At 42.0% G+C, this 13,959-nt stretch overlaps 1 protein-coding gene across 1 annotated transcript in view; it reads left to right on the top strand.

The window, feature by feature from the left end:
• The first annotated feature begins 4,799 nt into the window (after positions 1–4,799).
• aatka (apoptosis-associated tyrosine kinase a) overlaps positions 4,800–13,959 on the top strand; it is a 40,387-nt gene continuing 31,227 nt past the window's right edge. Inside the window, exon 1 of the mRNA XM_079456571.1 lies at positions 4,800–5,131. Within this exon, the coding sequence (XP_079312697.1) occupies positions 5,047–5,131 (85 nt within the window). The 5' untranslated portion in view covers positions 4,800–5,046. The remainder of the gene's footprint in view (positions 5,132–13,959) is intronic.

A 13,959-nucleotide genomic window follows, 5' to 3' on the forward strand; every position in this document is an offset into this window, starting at 1 on the left:
CCGCGCAGTTCAGCTCATTTGGGTGCAGTTCGGGCAGGCGCAGGTCGACCTGTTTGCCTCCCTGGACACCACCCATCGCCTGCTTTGGTACTCCCTGACCGAGGGCCTCCTCGGCATGGATACCCTAGTGCACAGCTGGCCGCGGGACAAGGTCAGGGAAGAGGAGCATCAAGTCTGGGTAGTTGCGCCTTACTGGCCCAACCGGACTTACATTTACATTTTACATTTATTTATTTGGCAGACGCTTTTATCCAAAGCGACTTACGAGTAGTTTTTTACAGTGACACATTACTGCAGAGCAATCAGGGGTAAGGCGCCTTGCTCAAGGGCCCTTCAGTCATGACCTGCTGGCACTGAGATTTGAACCAGCAACCTTCTGATCACAAGGTCACAACTGACCTGGTTCTCGGAGCTAATGCTCTTGACGACAACTCCCCCCTGGCCGATTCCTCTGACTTTGCAGGGGAAGGGCACATTGTGGCATCCGAGACCAGACCTCTGGGACCTCCATGTCTGGCTTCTGGATGGGACGAGGAGACCCTGAGTGGTCTACCTCCTGCGGTGGTAGAGACCATTACACAGGCAAGGGCCCCGGCCACGAGGCGGATTTACGCCTTTAAGTGGCGCCTCTTCTCGTCCTGGTGTTCTTCTCGTGGAGAGGACCCATGGAAATGCTCGATCGGGTATGTGCTGTCCTTCCTTCAGGAGAGGCTGGAGAGGAAACTCTCCCCGTCCACACTGAAAGTGTATGTAGCCGCAATTGCCGCTCATCACGAACCAGTTGCTGGCAAGCCCCTGGGGCAGCATGACCTGGTCATTAAGTTCCTGAGGGGCGCGAGAAGGCTGAATCCGGCCCGTCCGCGCTCCGTTCCTTCTTGGGACCTCAATGTGGTCCTGGCGGGCCTTCAGAGGCCCCCCTTCGAGCCCCTAGGAGCCCGCTCTTCCTCACCTCTCGATGAAGATGGTCCTCCTGCTGGCGCTCGCTTCCATCAAGAGGGTAGGGGACCTACAAGCATTTTCCGTATCCCCGGATTGCCTTAAATTTGGGCCCGGTAACTCTCACGTGATACTGAGACCCCGGCCTGGCTACGTGCCCAAAGTTCCCACCACTCCCTTTCGGGACCAGGTGGTGAACTTGCATGCGCTCCCCACTGGGGAGGAAGACCCAACCCTGTCCGTGTTGTGGCCGGTACGCGCATTGCGCCTCTACCTAAACCGCATGCAGAGCTTCAGGGCTATGAGCAGCTCTTTATCTGTTTCGGAGGTCAGCATAAGGAGGGCTGTCTCCAAACAGAGGTTGGCGCACTGGATCGTGGACACCGTTATGACGGCATACCGATCACAGGACTGCCCGTGCCCACTGGCAGTGAGGGCAAACTCCACTCGGGGTGTGGCCTCCTCAGGGGCACTGGTTCAGGGCGCCTCTCTGGCAGATATTTGTAGAGCTGCGGGTTGGGCTACGCCTTCGCGAGGTTCTATAACCTCAGTGTAGAACCGGTGTCAGCCCGAGTCTTGCATGTTGCCAGCATGTGAGACCCGTGGCCGGTAGGGTGTACGCCTGCGAAAGCGCCTTCCCCCCCTTTCCGGGGGGGTCAGTGCGCTAATTCAACCTCACTTCTTTCCCCTCGGGCGAAGAACAGGCATTCCATCCATCACTTAACACTCCATGGCGGCGGACTGTGCGGAGCAGCCTGTCTCCTATGGCCGGGTATCAGCTGAGTTATCACATAGCTCTAACCGGACCTAATGCCCCACACGTAGTAACCCCCCAACAGGGTGGTTCCGTCTGACGTTTTCCTCATGAGATGGTCCCCCTCGTGGTGACCCATGTCCTCCTCCAGGTGGACATCCACCTAGCGGTACCTTAGTCCGCGCTTACCTCCCATGAGTTCTCCCCTGCGGGCGACACCATGTTGGTGTCTCCACTATATTCCTCCCTGCGGTGGGAAGTGGTCTCCGTAGCGCATTTCCCTCTTCAGGGAACAGCGCTTCCCCAGTGGCCCTACGGTACTGGACGGCTTCTCGCCATTAGAGATACAAGGTCTCCGTCTGTGGTGGCCGAGGTAAGGTGCCTCTCATCTTTGCCAAAGCTCTGGGACGCCCTGCCAAACCCACTGGATGATTACAATTTCGCGCTCGCGTCTGACACGCCTAGGCCAGTCACCGTCGCTTTGCTACAGATTGTGACGCGGCATAGTGCTGTGGCGTTTTCCATAGGAACCCCATCTGTTGGTCCGACACAACGTCGAGAGACCGACAGAAAGGGAACGTCGCCTGCTGCAGCAGTCAAGAGATGCTCTCAGGCTCCTCAGCACAAAAGGTGAATGAATGCAGCACGCCGTCTCCCTTTTATACCCGGATATCCGGGGGCGGAGTCCGGCATGCAAATTTAATTCGCAACTGAACTGTATTTCGTTTTACATCAAAATACCGTCAAATAATTTCACAGCATGAATAATGTAAATTAACAGTAAATTACTGGCATCTCTGCTGACAGTATTTTACCGTTATTTTACAGAACAATTTTTTACAGTGTGTCGTTGTACTCGACGTTGTATACAGTATGCAGAGAGACAGAGCAACACAATGTCAGCATTGGAGTAAGGTTAGTGCTACATTCGTTTTACTCCAGGTAGTACTTAAGGTATAGACGATTAGACCAATCACAGTTTTTACATTTCATCACAGTCAGAAATCACAAAAGTTGAACATCACTCTGCAAGAGGACAATGTATTAAGCACAACAGTGACAGTCTGTGTTTATAGCAGCATATACATTTAATTGCAGTTTATATACAGTTAAACTTCTTTGATAACTTTATACTTCCATTACTGAGCTGAAGAGGTGCTCCATGTTTCAGGTAGTTAACGTTAATTAACGTTCACGTAATGCGCAGCACCAAGCGTTTCGTAACTTACTTGCCACACATGCTGACCTAAATACTGATTTAACGTTATATATAATGAAACTAACACTGATTCCCGTACAGGCTTTGTAAAAAAACAAGATACCATTTAGTAATTTAGTCATTCCAAACCATCGCATCCTCGCTTGAACAAACATGTTGTTTTATTTCTAATTGAAATAACCACATGCCTATATTAAAAGTTCGACCATTATAACGTTTAACACGTGATTGATGCAGCAAGTGGCTGTTTTAAACAACTAAAACGGCTTTAACATTTAACGCTACTTACAGTTTAGCGGCTCGCCTCAACAGGCTGTGAGCTAACACGACGATAAATTACGAGTTTACAAGCAAGAACGTTTAAAAACCTAAACCGTATAACACATTACAACTTCAACAATAAAATAATGGTCAAACATTTCATATTTTACTATATAGAACTATGTGAAATAAAAACATTGCTTACATCAGATGGTTTCTCCTGTGACGGTTAGCCGTAAAGTGTGCATGCACAGAACTCCTCCCACCAAGTGTCCAAATAAGTGTAGCCTATAGTTGCGACCAGATGCTCGTTTTGAGAACATCGTTTCGATATTGAATCAATGTTTTACTTCCGACGTTAACGTTTCGATGGAACCGACAAAATAGTGAACGTTGATTCAACATCTAAATATGATTGAAGACCGATGTGATCTTTCTAACCAAAAACAACATTGATTCAAAGTCGGTTTGCTGTAGTCATCGCTGTCAATGAATGTCTGCTTGAAATCCTCTATATTGTGTTGAAGTCTTTCATTACTTATATCATGTACTACAGTTTAAATAAATCTGATTGTGCTGTGTTGAGTTTAATAATCATTATAGTGTGCTTTATACATATTTGAATAGAGAAATACTCCAATTAGCCAATGCTTAAAAATGTATCTTTACCGCACAGATTAAATCACAAATTAATTTAATTAATTATGTGTGGGATGATAATTGTTTAAATTAAATAAAACAAAGATTTTAAACAACGTGACTGTTTCGTTAGGACCTGTTCATCACGTCCCAAAAACGTTGGTATGTGGCTGCGATATGGTACGTTCCAGGTACGTCGTCAGGAAGAATCTGGGTATCACCAAGTTACGCCGCTAGAACGTTATAGTATGGAACGTCGTGGCAACGAATATGGTGAAGTGGTCCGAGCCAGGCACGTCATAACTGTGTTAGCTGGGATGGCTTGTTCGATTATGCCTAGAGCGAGACCGCAGAAGAACACATTTGATAACTTGCAAGAAAAATCAGTCGCATTGCATTGTATACTGGAAATGCCTATTTCACGTTATTTTTTTCGACATTTAATCTCGCATACGTTTTGCACAAATCTGTAATCGAAACCCGATTTCGAAACCGGTGATTCTGAAACCCATCTGCCGAGGTCACGATCATTAAATTAAAATTCTCACATTCATTTCTTAAATTAATGAAATTGTTAGACTAACAAACTCTGTAATTTTAGGAATTTGTCGTTTTGTTTGAACACAAACTTTTTTATATATAAACCTATATTCGTGGCCATTTCCAAATGATATTTTGTAACGTATTACCGTCATAGAGCAGGCAGGCTATATGCTGACAGCACGTCGGCCGTTCACGTTCTTTTTGTCTTTACCTATCAGCCTCTTGTCCTTCATTGCCCCTGCCGCACAAATACCCCGCTCCCTCGCTCAACATCACCATATAACAAATCGAGCGGAGCGCAAAGTGGCGATGAATCGGAGCAGAGCAAAACATCTGCTGGAATGAGTCTGGACAACTGCCAAACACCAGAATCTTGGTGCATAGCCTGTACATGGAGAAAAGGCGACGTTGATAGGTGCTCAACCGCGATTCAGCACGCAGACTGATGGAAGAGGAGACACCGTGCTGTTTTTACACTGAAACGCAGTAGCCTGCATGCAGAAGAGAAAGACGAGCCGAGATGTTTTTCCTGCATCTGTTCCTTAATCCGACGCATGTGACGCGACGCGCGCTCACTTTCATGATGCATTTGACCAACCTCATGCCTGATCTTCTTTTATAAAGCGATTTTTTTTGTCTTTCTTTTTTAATCCACATTTGCGGTGCCCTGCAGTATATCTGAAGCCTTACTAGGATGATGAGATCGTCGGTATTTGTCGTGGTCATGTCCTCTGTGTTATTAAATCCCAGTTTTGCCTTCAGTTCGCATTTTGACCCAGGTGAGTAAAAACACAAAGACCTGCAATCGTGTATTGTTCTTTTATTTATGCATTGACATAAAATCCACAAACGCTCGCAATGCAAATTGCATAGATACATATTTTGGTCAAACCAATATATTTAATTTAATGTATTTTCTCGGAAGAGTTAACATGTTTATTTGAATCTTCAATATTATAGAGACGTTTTTGCAAACATTTATTGCGAATAATATGTTTAAAGACAACCATTTGTGTGTGTGTGTTATTGTGCATGCACATGCATGTTCATCATTAAGGGACAGTGTGTGTTTTGCATATTAAAGGTGTGGATGTGTATCCAACTTGAGACAGAGCTGAGTTGGCATTAGTCAGCCAGAATTGTTGTGTTCTTCTCGTTGTGTGTTCCCAAGGCAGTTCCGTTGCGTAACGTCTGCATGTTTGACATATCTGAGCGCTGGTGTTTACTTCCCCGAGAAGTCAGCAGTCGACTGGGTGACCTCGAGGGCAACGCTCTTGAGAGAGATTCAAATGCGCAACATCATTGCGGTGCTGTAACTCTGTGTGGTGTCTGTGGTTCAACATAGGCTACTGAGGAATCAAGCGGCTTAGAGCTCGCTCTGCATGCATGCCCTGCAGCCGGTGAGCGAGGCCCCCAGCCAAGCAGATCACACTGGGGCGCTCAGCTGCACGTCTGCAGTCGACTCACGCTTGTCATTCAGAGCAAAGCAGTGCACATAGGGTTGAAAAGTGTGTGTGAGTGTGCCAAGACCTTAGCAAGCAGAATGGAAGCGCCATCAGTTATTGTGACTTAGGTACGGAGAGAAATAGGTGGTGCCATAAATAGAGCCAAAAGCGCTGGCCAAGGTGACGCGCAGCATACTAATGAATCAGCTACTGTTCATCCGCCTCTGAATCTGGGGTGCGAAGGGGTAGTTCTTGTTCCCTGTCCTTTTCCATTTTAATGTGTCTGTGTTTTCCCCAAGGTTTTTGAATATGCACAGCATATTAGCTGCAAACTGTACGTAGCAACGTTTTAGCTGCAAACTGTGCGTAAGGGCCACAGACGTTTCCAATGCGTGAAACGTTCTGTGTTACTAAATCTGCCTTTAGAGAGAAAACATCAAGACGTCTACCTTCTCTTGTGTTTGTAAACACACAACAGATACACAACCAGTTCCAGACATTAGGACATGAGTGTCTATATTTGGTTCACAACAGCCCACCCTGATCGGATGGTGAAGAAAAGGTGTTTTATGGGTTGACTAACGCTGTTAGATTCCCTTTTGCTGTATGAGGGCATATTTAGGGCAACTAGGTTGCCTTGCACAGTCCGGGTGATATACATGCCTTATAATGGGCTGGAGTCAGCGGGAATCTGTTACTTTGACCGGCCTAGTAATAGGATTGAGAATCGATGTTTCAATGGCACTGGATGGTGTGACAGGAGGCCAATCATACTCATACTCATACTCATAGTATTCTTAATAAGCACAAGAACGTGGCAAAGTCATTTGGATTGTAATGTGACAATGTAATTTCCTTCATCATATTACAGAAGAGTAAAGGGGCTGTTTCAAGTCTAATGTCCGGCTAGGGCTGGAAAGGCTGTTATTATTTAAAACTAGTTAAAAACAAAAGAATGCATCACCTGAGAACCAAAAAGAGAAAAGTAGAGATGCAACAAGACTACATTTCTCCTCCGATACTGATAACGTCTATTAATTTTGGACATCAAACTGATGATGTTTCTTAACATTTTCTATAAATAAAGTAAAAATTCATTGCATTTTCCTTTCTTCTCTTGATTGACAGGATATATCGGCCCTGATTGGCGTATGTTTTTAAACTATCGGCCCATAGTGTGAAAATTTGCTTTTATAGCCCGATACCGAATATTGGCTGATATATTGGTGCATCTCTAGCTCTAGAAAAAATAATTGAATAACGTTGACAACATTGTGTTTTTCAAAAGAAATAAACTGTTGAATGAAAGAAAGAGTTTTCTCTTTCAGGATTTAGAATGCGGTTGGTTATTTAGAGTGGTGGGTGGGATATTTTCTCCAAAAATCCCAGAACTAATAATTGCTAACATTATTCCGAATATTTTTCTCTGTATTCATTGTAACAAAGACATTTATACAGGTTTGAAACAACCTGAGGGTGAGTAAATGATGACAGACTTTTCCTTTTTGGATGAACTATGCCTTTAAGTCCAAACTCTATTCAAGTGTTATAAAGTTGTATGCTTCACAGATGTGGTTGGCCTGAAACTGTCTGTGATCTGTGTAACTAAAAATATATTTAGAGAAAATTATATTTAGGACTTTATCACATCTGTGTGGATAATTTCAATCACCTACAGCAACAGAAACAAACGCCAAATCACCAGCCTCAATACAAAATACTGTCCATTGTCTTCTATATCTTTATATCAGGTGACCCATTTACGGTATGGTCTCTGTATGTAGCATTGTGTACAGGTTATGTGTGTAGAACCAACATACAGAAAAATTCCATATTTCCTCCAACCTTTTCGTTAATTTCTTAATTCTTTTGTCTTCTAACAAGCAATCTTCTGCAGAATGAGATACATACAGTAAGAGAAAGATAGATGGGTAATTCTAGAAACAGTGTTTCAGTAAACAGCTATTATACAGGTTTTTGGAAAGGAATGCTGCTGATTTCATTCTTTATTTGTTATTGGTTTTTACAGTATGGGGATATTGAGGTTTTGGATTGTCCTTCCACAAACGTGCCTTTTTTGTCAACAGATCAATACTAAATTGATAGACCTATTAATCCTCAGCATAGCCATCAGGAGGCTATTTAAGCTCACTCATTGGACAGCAGTCTGCTTCTGTTGCAATGGTCTACTGTGCTCTAATGCAAGGGAAAAGGCTGTGCTGGTATTCATTAATGTGATGAGTGAAGGTAAAGGCACCCGTGCACAGAATCAGCCCCACGGACAGGGTCATTTCAATGTAACTGTGCGTTCACACTGCCAGTGACACCTCGAAACAAAGCGACTGCATGTCATTCGTTTCAATGTGTCTAGTGATGCGACAAAGTTGAGAGTTGCTGAACTTTATGCAAATGATGAACGACTTTGGGGCGCGATTACCAATAAGGAGTAAAGCACCGGGGCTCACGTCATCCATCTGCGGTAATCTCCATCTCCAGGTTTGTTAGTAACTGTTACTAGAGAAATCAAATCTAGGAACACCTTCTGTTGACCTCGTAGCAAGAGACTGAGTCGCTGGTGGTGTGTACGCACAGTAAGAGTATAGTTTACATTTAGTATGAAGGTCCAGTGTATGGAATTTAGCGGCATCTAGTGGTGAGGTTGTGAATTGCAACCAACAGCTGAATCCACACCCCCTCCCTATGAAGCACTACGGTGGCTGACACAGAACAAAGATGTTGTAATGTTTCTTTGCCGAAGGAAATAACGTAATTACGAAACGCACTCTTTAGAACATCTGTAGAAACAACATGGTGAATTCCATGTAAGGGGAAAACTGATTTTTAAATTATGAGTACTGTATTTGGGGGTGTTTGTTGAGCAGTATTTGGGAAATCTGTTTAAAAGCAAAAACTGTTGTTGTTGGCGCAAACACACTTTATAAGTTAGTGTTTTAATTGCCATGTACAGTATACAGTACAGTATAATTACTATATACGTTGTTTATATAATATAAGGCACTTTTTCCAGCACCCTCGAGAGGATGGTTCCCTGCACTTCACATGTGAATAAACTTGTAAACCTTGTCTGCCTAAAAGAAGAAATACATATTTTATACAAATTGTTTTATATGTTGTACTCTGTCCCATCCCAAACACGTCTGCACTTTTGCTCAACTGCGTCTCACTGACAGATGAGTTCATGCAGTATTTAACACACCACCTCGCTCTGACTCCGACTGGGTTGAACGCTGGTTACCACACCACGTGAGGCAGCCTGCCAGAGTACCGCAGTGTGCGTGTGTTTTGATGTCTTTCAGAGGATGTGTAAAAATGATGAAGAGTGTTCATCATACGATAAAACCAGATTAAACAGGTTCAATGCAGGTATTTCATTTAGTAATGCTGGAGGCTGGTGGAGGTAGATTTGTGTATTTAAAAGCAGAGACATACAAAACAATTTTTTTTCAGAATTAATGAATTGATGGGATGTCTGGAAAAATGAATCATCATAGTCATTCTAAAAGAAGCTCCATATATATCTCGATTTAGGTTCTGGGCTGAGATGTTTCCCAAACTATCACCTCGTGTTCAAAATGGATCTAGATGAAGTGCAGCATCTGGAGATGTCCGTCCACATTTTGAGCTGTGCTTTCAGATACGTAATGCCTTATATAAAATATAAAAATGCTATACAGTATATAGGAAAGAGTATAAACAGGCAGCTGAATGTGAACGAGCTTGGGAATGTGTAGAACAGACAGGACGCTCTTATTTCATAAAATCTATGCCCAGGGTTTCCCTGTATGATGTTTGTGTAAAAAGCTTGGTGTGTTGGTTTGTTATGTGTTGATCTGTTTGTAGTAGTTGTTTATGAGAGTCTTAGTTTTAAATGTATGTTTGTCGTTTTGTTTTCCTTCTAGATGTTGCTTTCTTATCTGTGTTACACATGTTGTTCCTGGAAAGGAACTGTTAGAAAAACACATTGTCTCCTTCCTGATTGTGTCTCAACAGAGACGCACACATACATACACACATTGCTGCTGAGGCACTAACAGCAAACAGCAAAGATACTCTGCACTAAAAATAAATGACTGAGTAATTCATTATGAATTATCTACGGATGCGGATAACCCAACCAAACTCGCCATCAGGTTAAAGGCTCTTGTGAGCTGCCTACATAGACAGTATTCTCTTGATACTCTTTTAACATCAGTCAGGTCCCACGGTTTATCAGGGCCGGTGCTACCTATAGACCCCTTTACGGCCGACGTCACGCTTACATCACGGCATTAGCTGGAGACAAATCAAACGGAAAGCTGGAGGCGGCCAATACAAACCAGCACAGATTCGGCTACATAAGGAGTTTAAAATATCATCTTGTTGTGTTGTTTAGTGCCACAATCGACAGAATACAGTCTCCAATTTGATATTTTAACACATACAGTACCTGCTGCCACTGCCAAACAGAAACACTGATGTCATCATAAAAAATGCTTGTGGTTTACTTTGTAACACTTCCGATTAGTCATTCGTTGGTATGGATTATGATTTGTATCAAAATATTATTTACGTACTGAACCCAAATCAGAAAATGTGGAACAAGGTTATTTTTCACTTAGCACTAACTTTTGAACGCAAATGGTATGCTAGCAAACTTTGTTAGTTATACAACTAGTAGTTAACAATCAGCCAGAAACTAAACACAAAGTCATTTATTTTACTTTAGTTGTCACAAGTGCATTAGTATGGGGGAGGAAACAGTGAGACGGCTCATGTTATGGGTCAGGTTTGTGTCTAAGTAAATGCATTTGCTAACGTTTGCCACTGTTAGGACACACAGGCATCTATAGATGTATCCGCTCACAGTTTATCTTTAGTTTACACGCTTGGTTTCTCTGTCTGGCAGGTCTAGATGTCAGGCCACTTTACTGGAGGTAATCCTGTCACTTCGTCTCTGAATCCATTGAGTGAGCGCTTACAGGTCGGCCAGTTTCCTTGCGTTAAAGTTAACATTTTTTTCAAAAACAATCGCGGTTCTAGACAGTGAGTGACATTACATGTTAAATTTGGATCAGATTTTATTCTAGTCATTGTCAAAAACCAAGCAAACTAAATTAGTTGTAGCATTAGCAAAGCAGTCAGGGCCTCCACCTAAACTCCGCCCACAAAAACACGTCACAATGTTTACACTGGCAGGTGTCAATACACGATCCGTTCCACCTGCACGATCCGTTCTGAGCATGCACGTAATTACGTATTAGAAAACGTCATGGTTTTCCTACACTATTGGTACCACGCAGGCGATGAAACATTTGATGGCCAGGCGGCACAACTGGCGGCATATTTTTTGTTTTGTAGGCTAACGTTACACAGTTTAACCGTTCACGACAAGTCTGTTTTTATGTTTTTAAATGTTGCTTATGTTACCATTACGATGTGTTTATGTGGATGCCAATCCAAATTAATAGAGTTGTTACATGAACATAGATGATTTTGGTTACATGTGGAATAAATTATTTTTAGCGACTGCAAATCTTCAGTTTCCTCCAAACTCCATTTTGCGATTCATTGCTGTATGGCATGTCTATTTAACTTACCGTGTTTCGATCTGAGGTCAGTAGTATTGTCAAAGACGGTTTGTGTCGTTTTTTTTAATTAAAATCTGATAATACTAGTTAACTTTAAATGTATTCATTTATTAGTATGGGTCTATAATTAGTAAAATAATCCCTTCAAAGGCGTTTACAGAAGCCAATAAGGAACATAACACGTATGTCTTACTAGACTAAATTAATTTACATGAAGAAAGAACTACAAAATACAAAGTCAGGGAAAACATTACAGTATTTCAAACTGACTTGACAGAACGCATAGTGAAATGATACGAGGTGGACAGCAGCGAAGTAAATTGAGTATTGTATTTTATTTAACAGTTAAAAATATAAACGAAGTAAAACAAAGCTGCGCAAAGGTGGAACAGATCGGGCAGTGTCGTAAATCGCAGCAAAAAAAATCATAATTTGCGCATGAGTGGTTTCTACAACGTCGTTGTGCGCATGCGTGTACTGACAGCATCTATAGGCAGAGCAGGCAGCTGCCTAGGGCCTCAGGCTTGGTGGTGGCGCCTCCCTAATTGTAACGTGTCTCCAACTTCAACGCACATAAAATGAAACTGCTGCAGCAGTGTTTCGAAAGCATAGAAGTCTACTTGATCCTTGGCTGCGCATACTTTTCCTCACATGCAGCTCGAGTCGTGTGACGCATGTAACCGCATATTTCTTTTACAGTTTTTGGAGTTGTTTGTCATCACAAAAGATTATTTTTATGCGTTTTAAAACGGTTGCGCATTAAAACTTTCTATTGATTTCTCACTCGAAGTGCACGCACAGACGGCAGTTCTCATACAGCCACAAGCAAGATTTTTATTGTGTCTTCTTGAGCATCTTATATTCTGTAAAATACAAGGCAGTCTGTTGTGTCTTAAATGAAAGTAAACAGTCGGATCTGTCACTATATCTCCGCTTCGTGTCATGTCCTGACCACACTATCTATTCTCAGATAACCACCGGCTGCATCACATTATTCCTTACATATAGACAAAAAATCTGCTGCTGTTTTCATCGTCATTGTGAATGAAACAACAAAATACAAAATCGTGAACTACTCTTGACTAAAGAAGTTTTGTATCTTTATTTTAAATCAGTGTTTTTATTTAAATCATACTGTGAGGAAGCAGTGCTTCATTTCTACATTATTCAGTTTGAGTGTTATAATGCTACTCGACTGTTAAATAGACCCACTGAATTTGAATCAAATGGTGAAATAGGATTCAGTTAACCCCTACTTTGGCCTAAATAGTCTGTCATTCTTTATTTCTTTTGAATTGGAAGTGGAACCTACAGTATCCCTATGCACTTGTCCACCAACCAATACAGGCCGTAAAAAACTTATAGTCCATTGGTCAAGTCTCTGAATGTATAAAGAGAATAAACAGTTTTCTGCAGCTGACATCAAAACGGTGCTTTTTCCCATTTTAAATATATACAGTAGGCTAAACTCATCCAATAGAGTGGAAAAGTAATGTGTAACTGTAGATTTATGGCAAAAAAAATAACAATAAAATCCTGACTGCCCTAAAATTAAGTTTAGAGCCATTTCAAATTGAAATCAATAGATTTTTTAATAATATCATTAACTTTGTAAATTTCTTTTTTTACAGTGTAATAAAATACTTCATTTATTATTAAAGCGACCCTTTAACAGTGTTTCATGCGTTCTGACTTATTTACAAATTGAAACGTGCTGTCTTTTAATGCATAACATGGTCAACTTGCAAAAATCTAGTTGGCAGATAACAAAGTTGTGGCGAGCAGGGCAGGATTAGAGCCGTGAGGGAAAGGCGCGAGAGCGGGCACGTGAGTGATAACAAGCATCAGCTGTGCGTGCTTCGGGAGCATAAAATGACGAGCGACAGGAGTGTATGACGAGAGAGGACCAGGCCTGGAGTTTGTGTTGTGGTTAATTATGTTTGTATGGCCGTAAGTCGACCGCGAGGGAGCTGCCGGCATTTTAAGTTTGTTATATTGTTTGTTTATTTAATTAAAAGCTTGTTTTACGTTCGCCGGTTCCTCTTATTGAATCTTGTTACAATTGCATTTCTGTGCTCGATACACTCCCCCAGTGTTCGTACAGGTTTCGGAAAGTTTTTTTCGAACATGACAAATCGTTACGTAACAAACTTCTCTTAGACCAGTGGTTCTTAACCTTGTTGGAGGTACTGAACCCCACCAGTTTCATATGCGCATTCACCGAACCCTTCTTAATTGGAAAAATAAAATATAATTTTTTTCAAATTCAAAACATAGGTATATATTTTACTGGTGCACAAAATGAACCGTGCATCAACATCACTGTGTTTTAAAGAACAAAACCATTAAAACATTTTTCCATCTTCATGCAGCTTAATGAAGTGTTCTCTCAGTTTTGCCGGTGCTAGACTAGAATTGCTCAATTTGGCATTGCAAATCATGCAGTTAGGACGCTGACTCCCATCACGTTCCATTATAAACGTGAATCCATATTGTACATATTCGTCCGACCAAATTCTTTTTTTGCTCGACATATTTAGTATGAAAGGATTAAAATATTAAGAAAGAAATCAC

The sequence above is a fragment of the Barbatula barbatula genome (genome assembly GCF_947034865.1).
Source record: "Barbatula barbatula genome assembly, chromosome: 5".
NCBI classification, from domain to species: domain Eukaryota; kingdom Metazoa; phylum Chordata; class Actinopteri; order Cypriniformes; family Nemacheilidae; genus Barbatula; species Barbatula barbatula.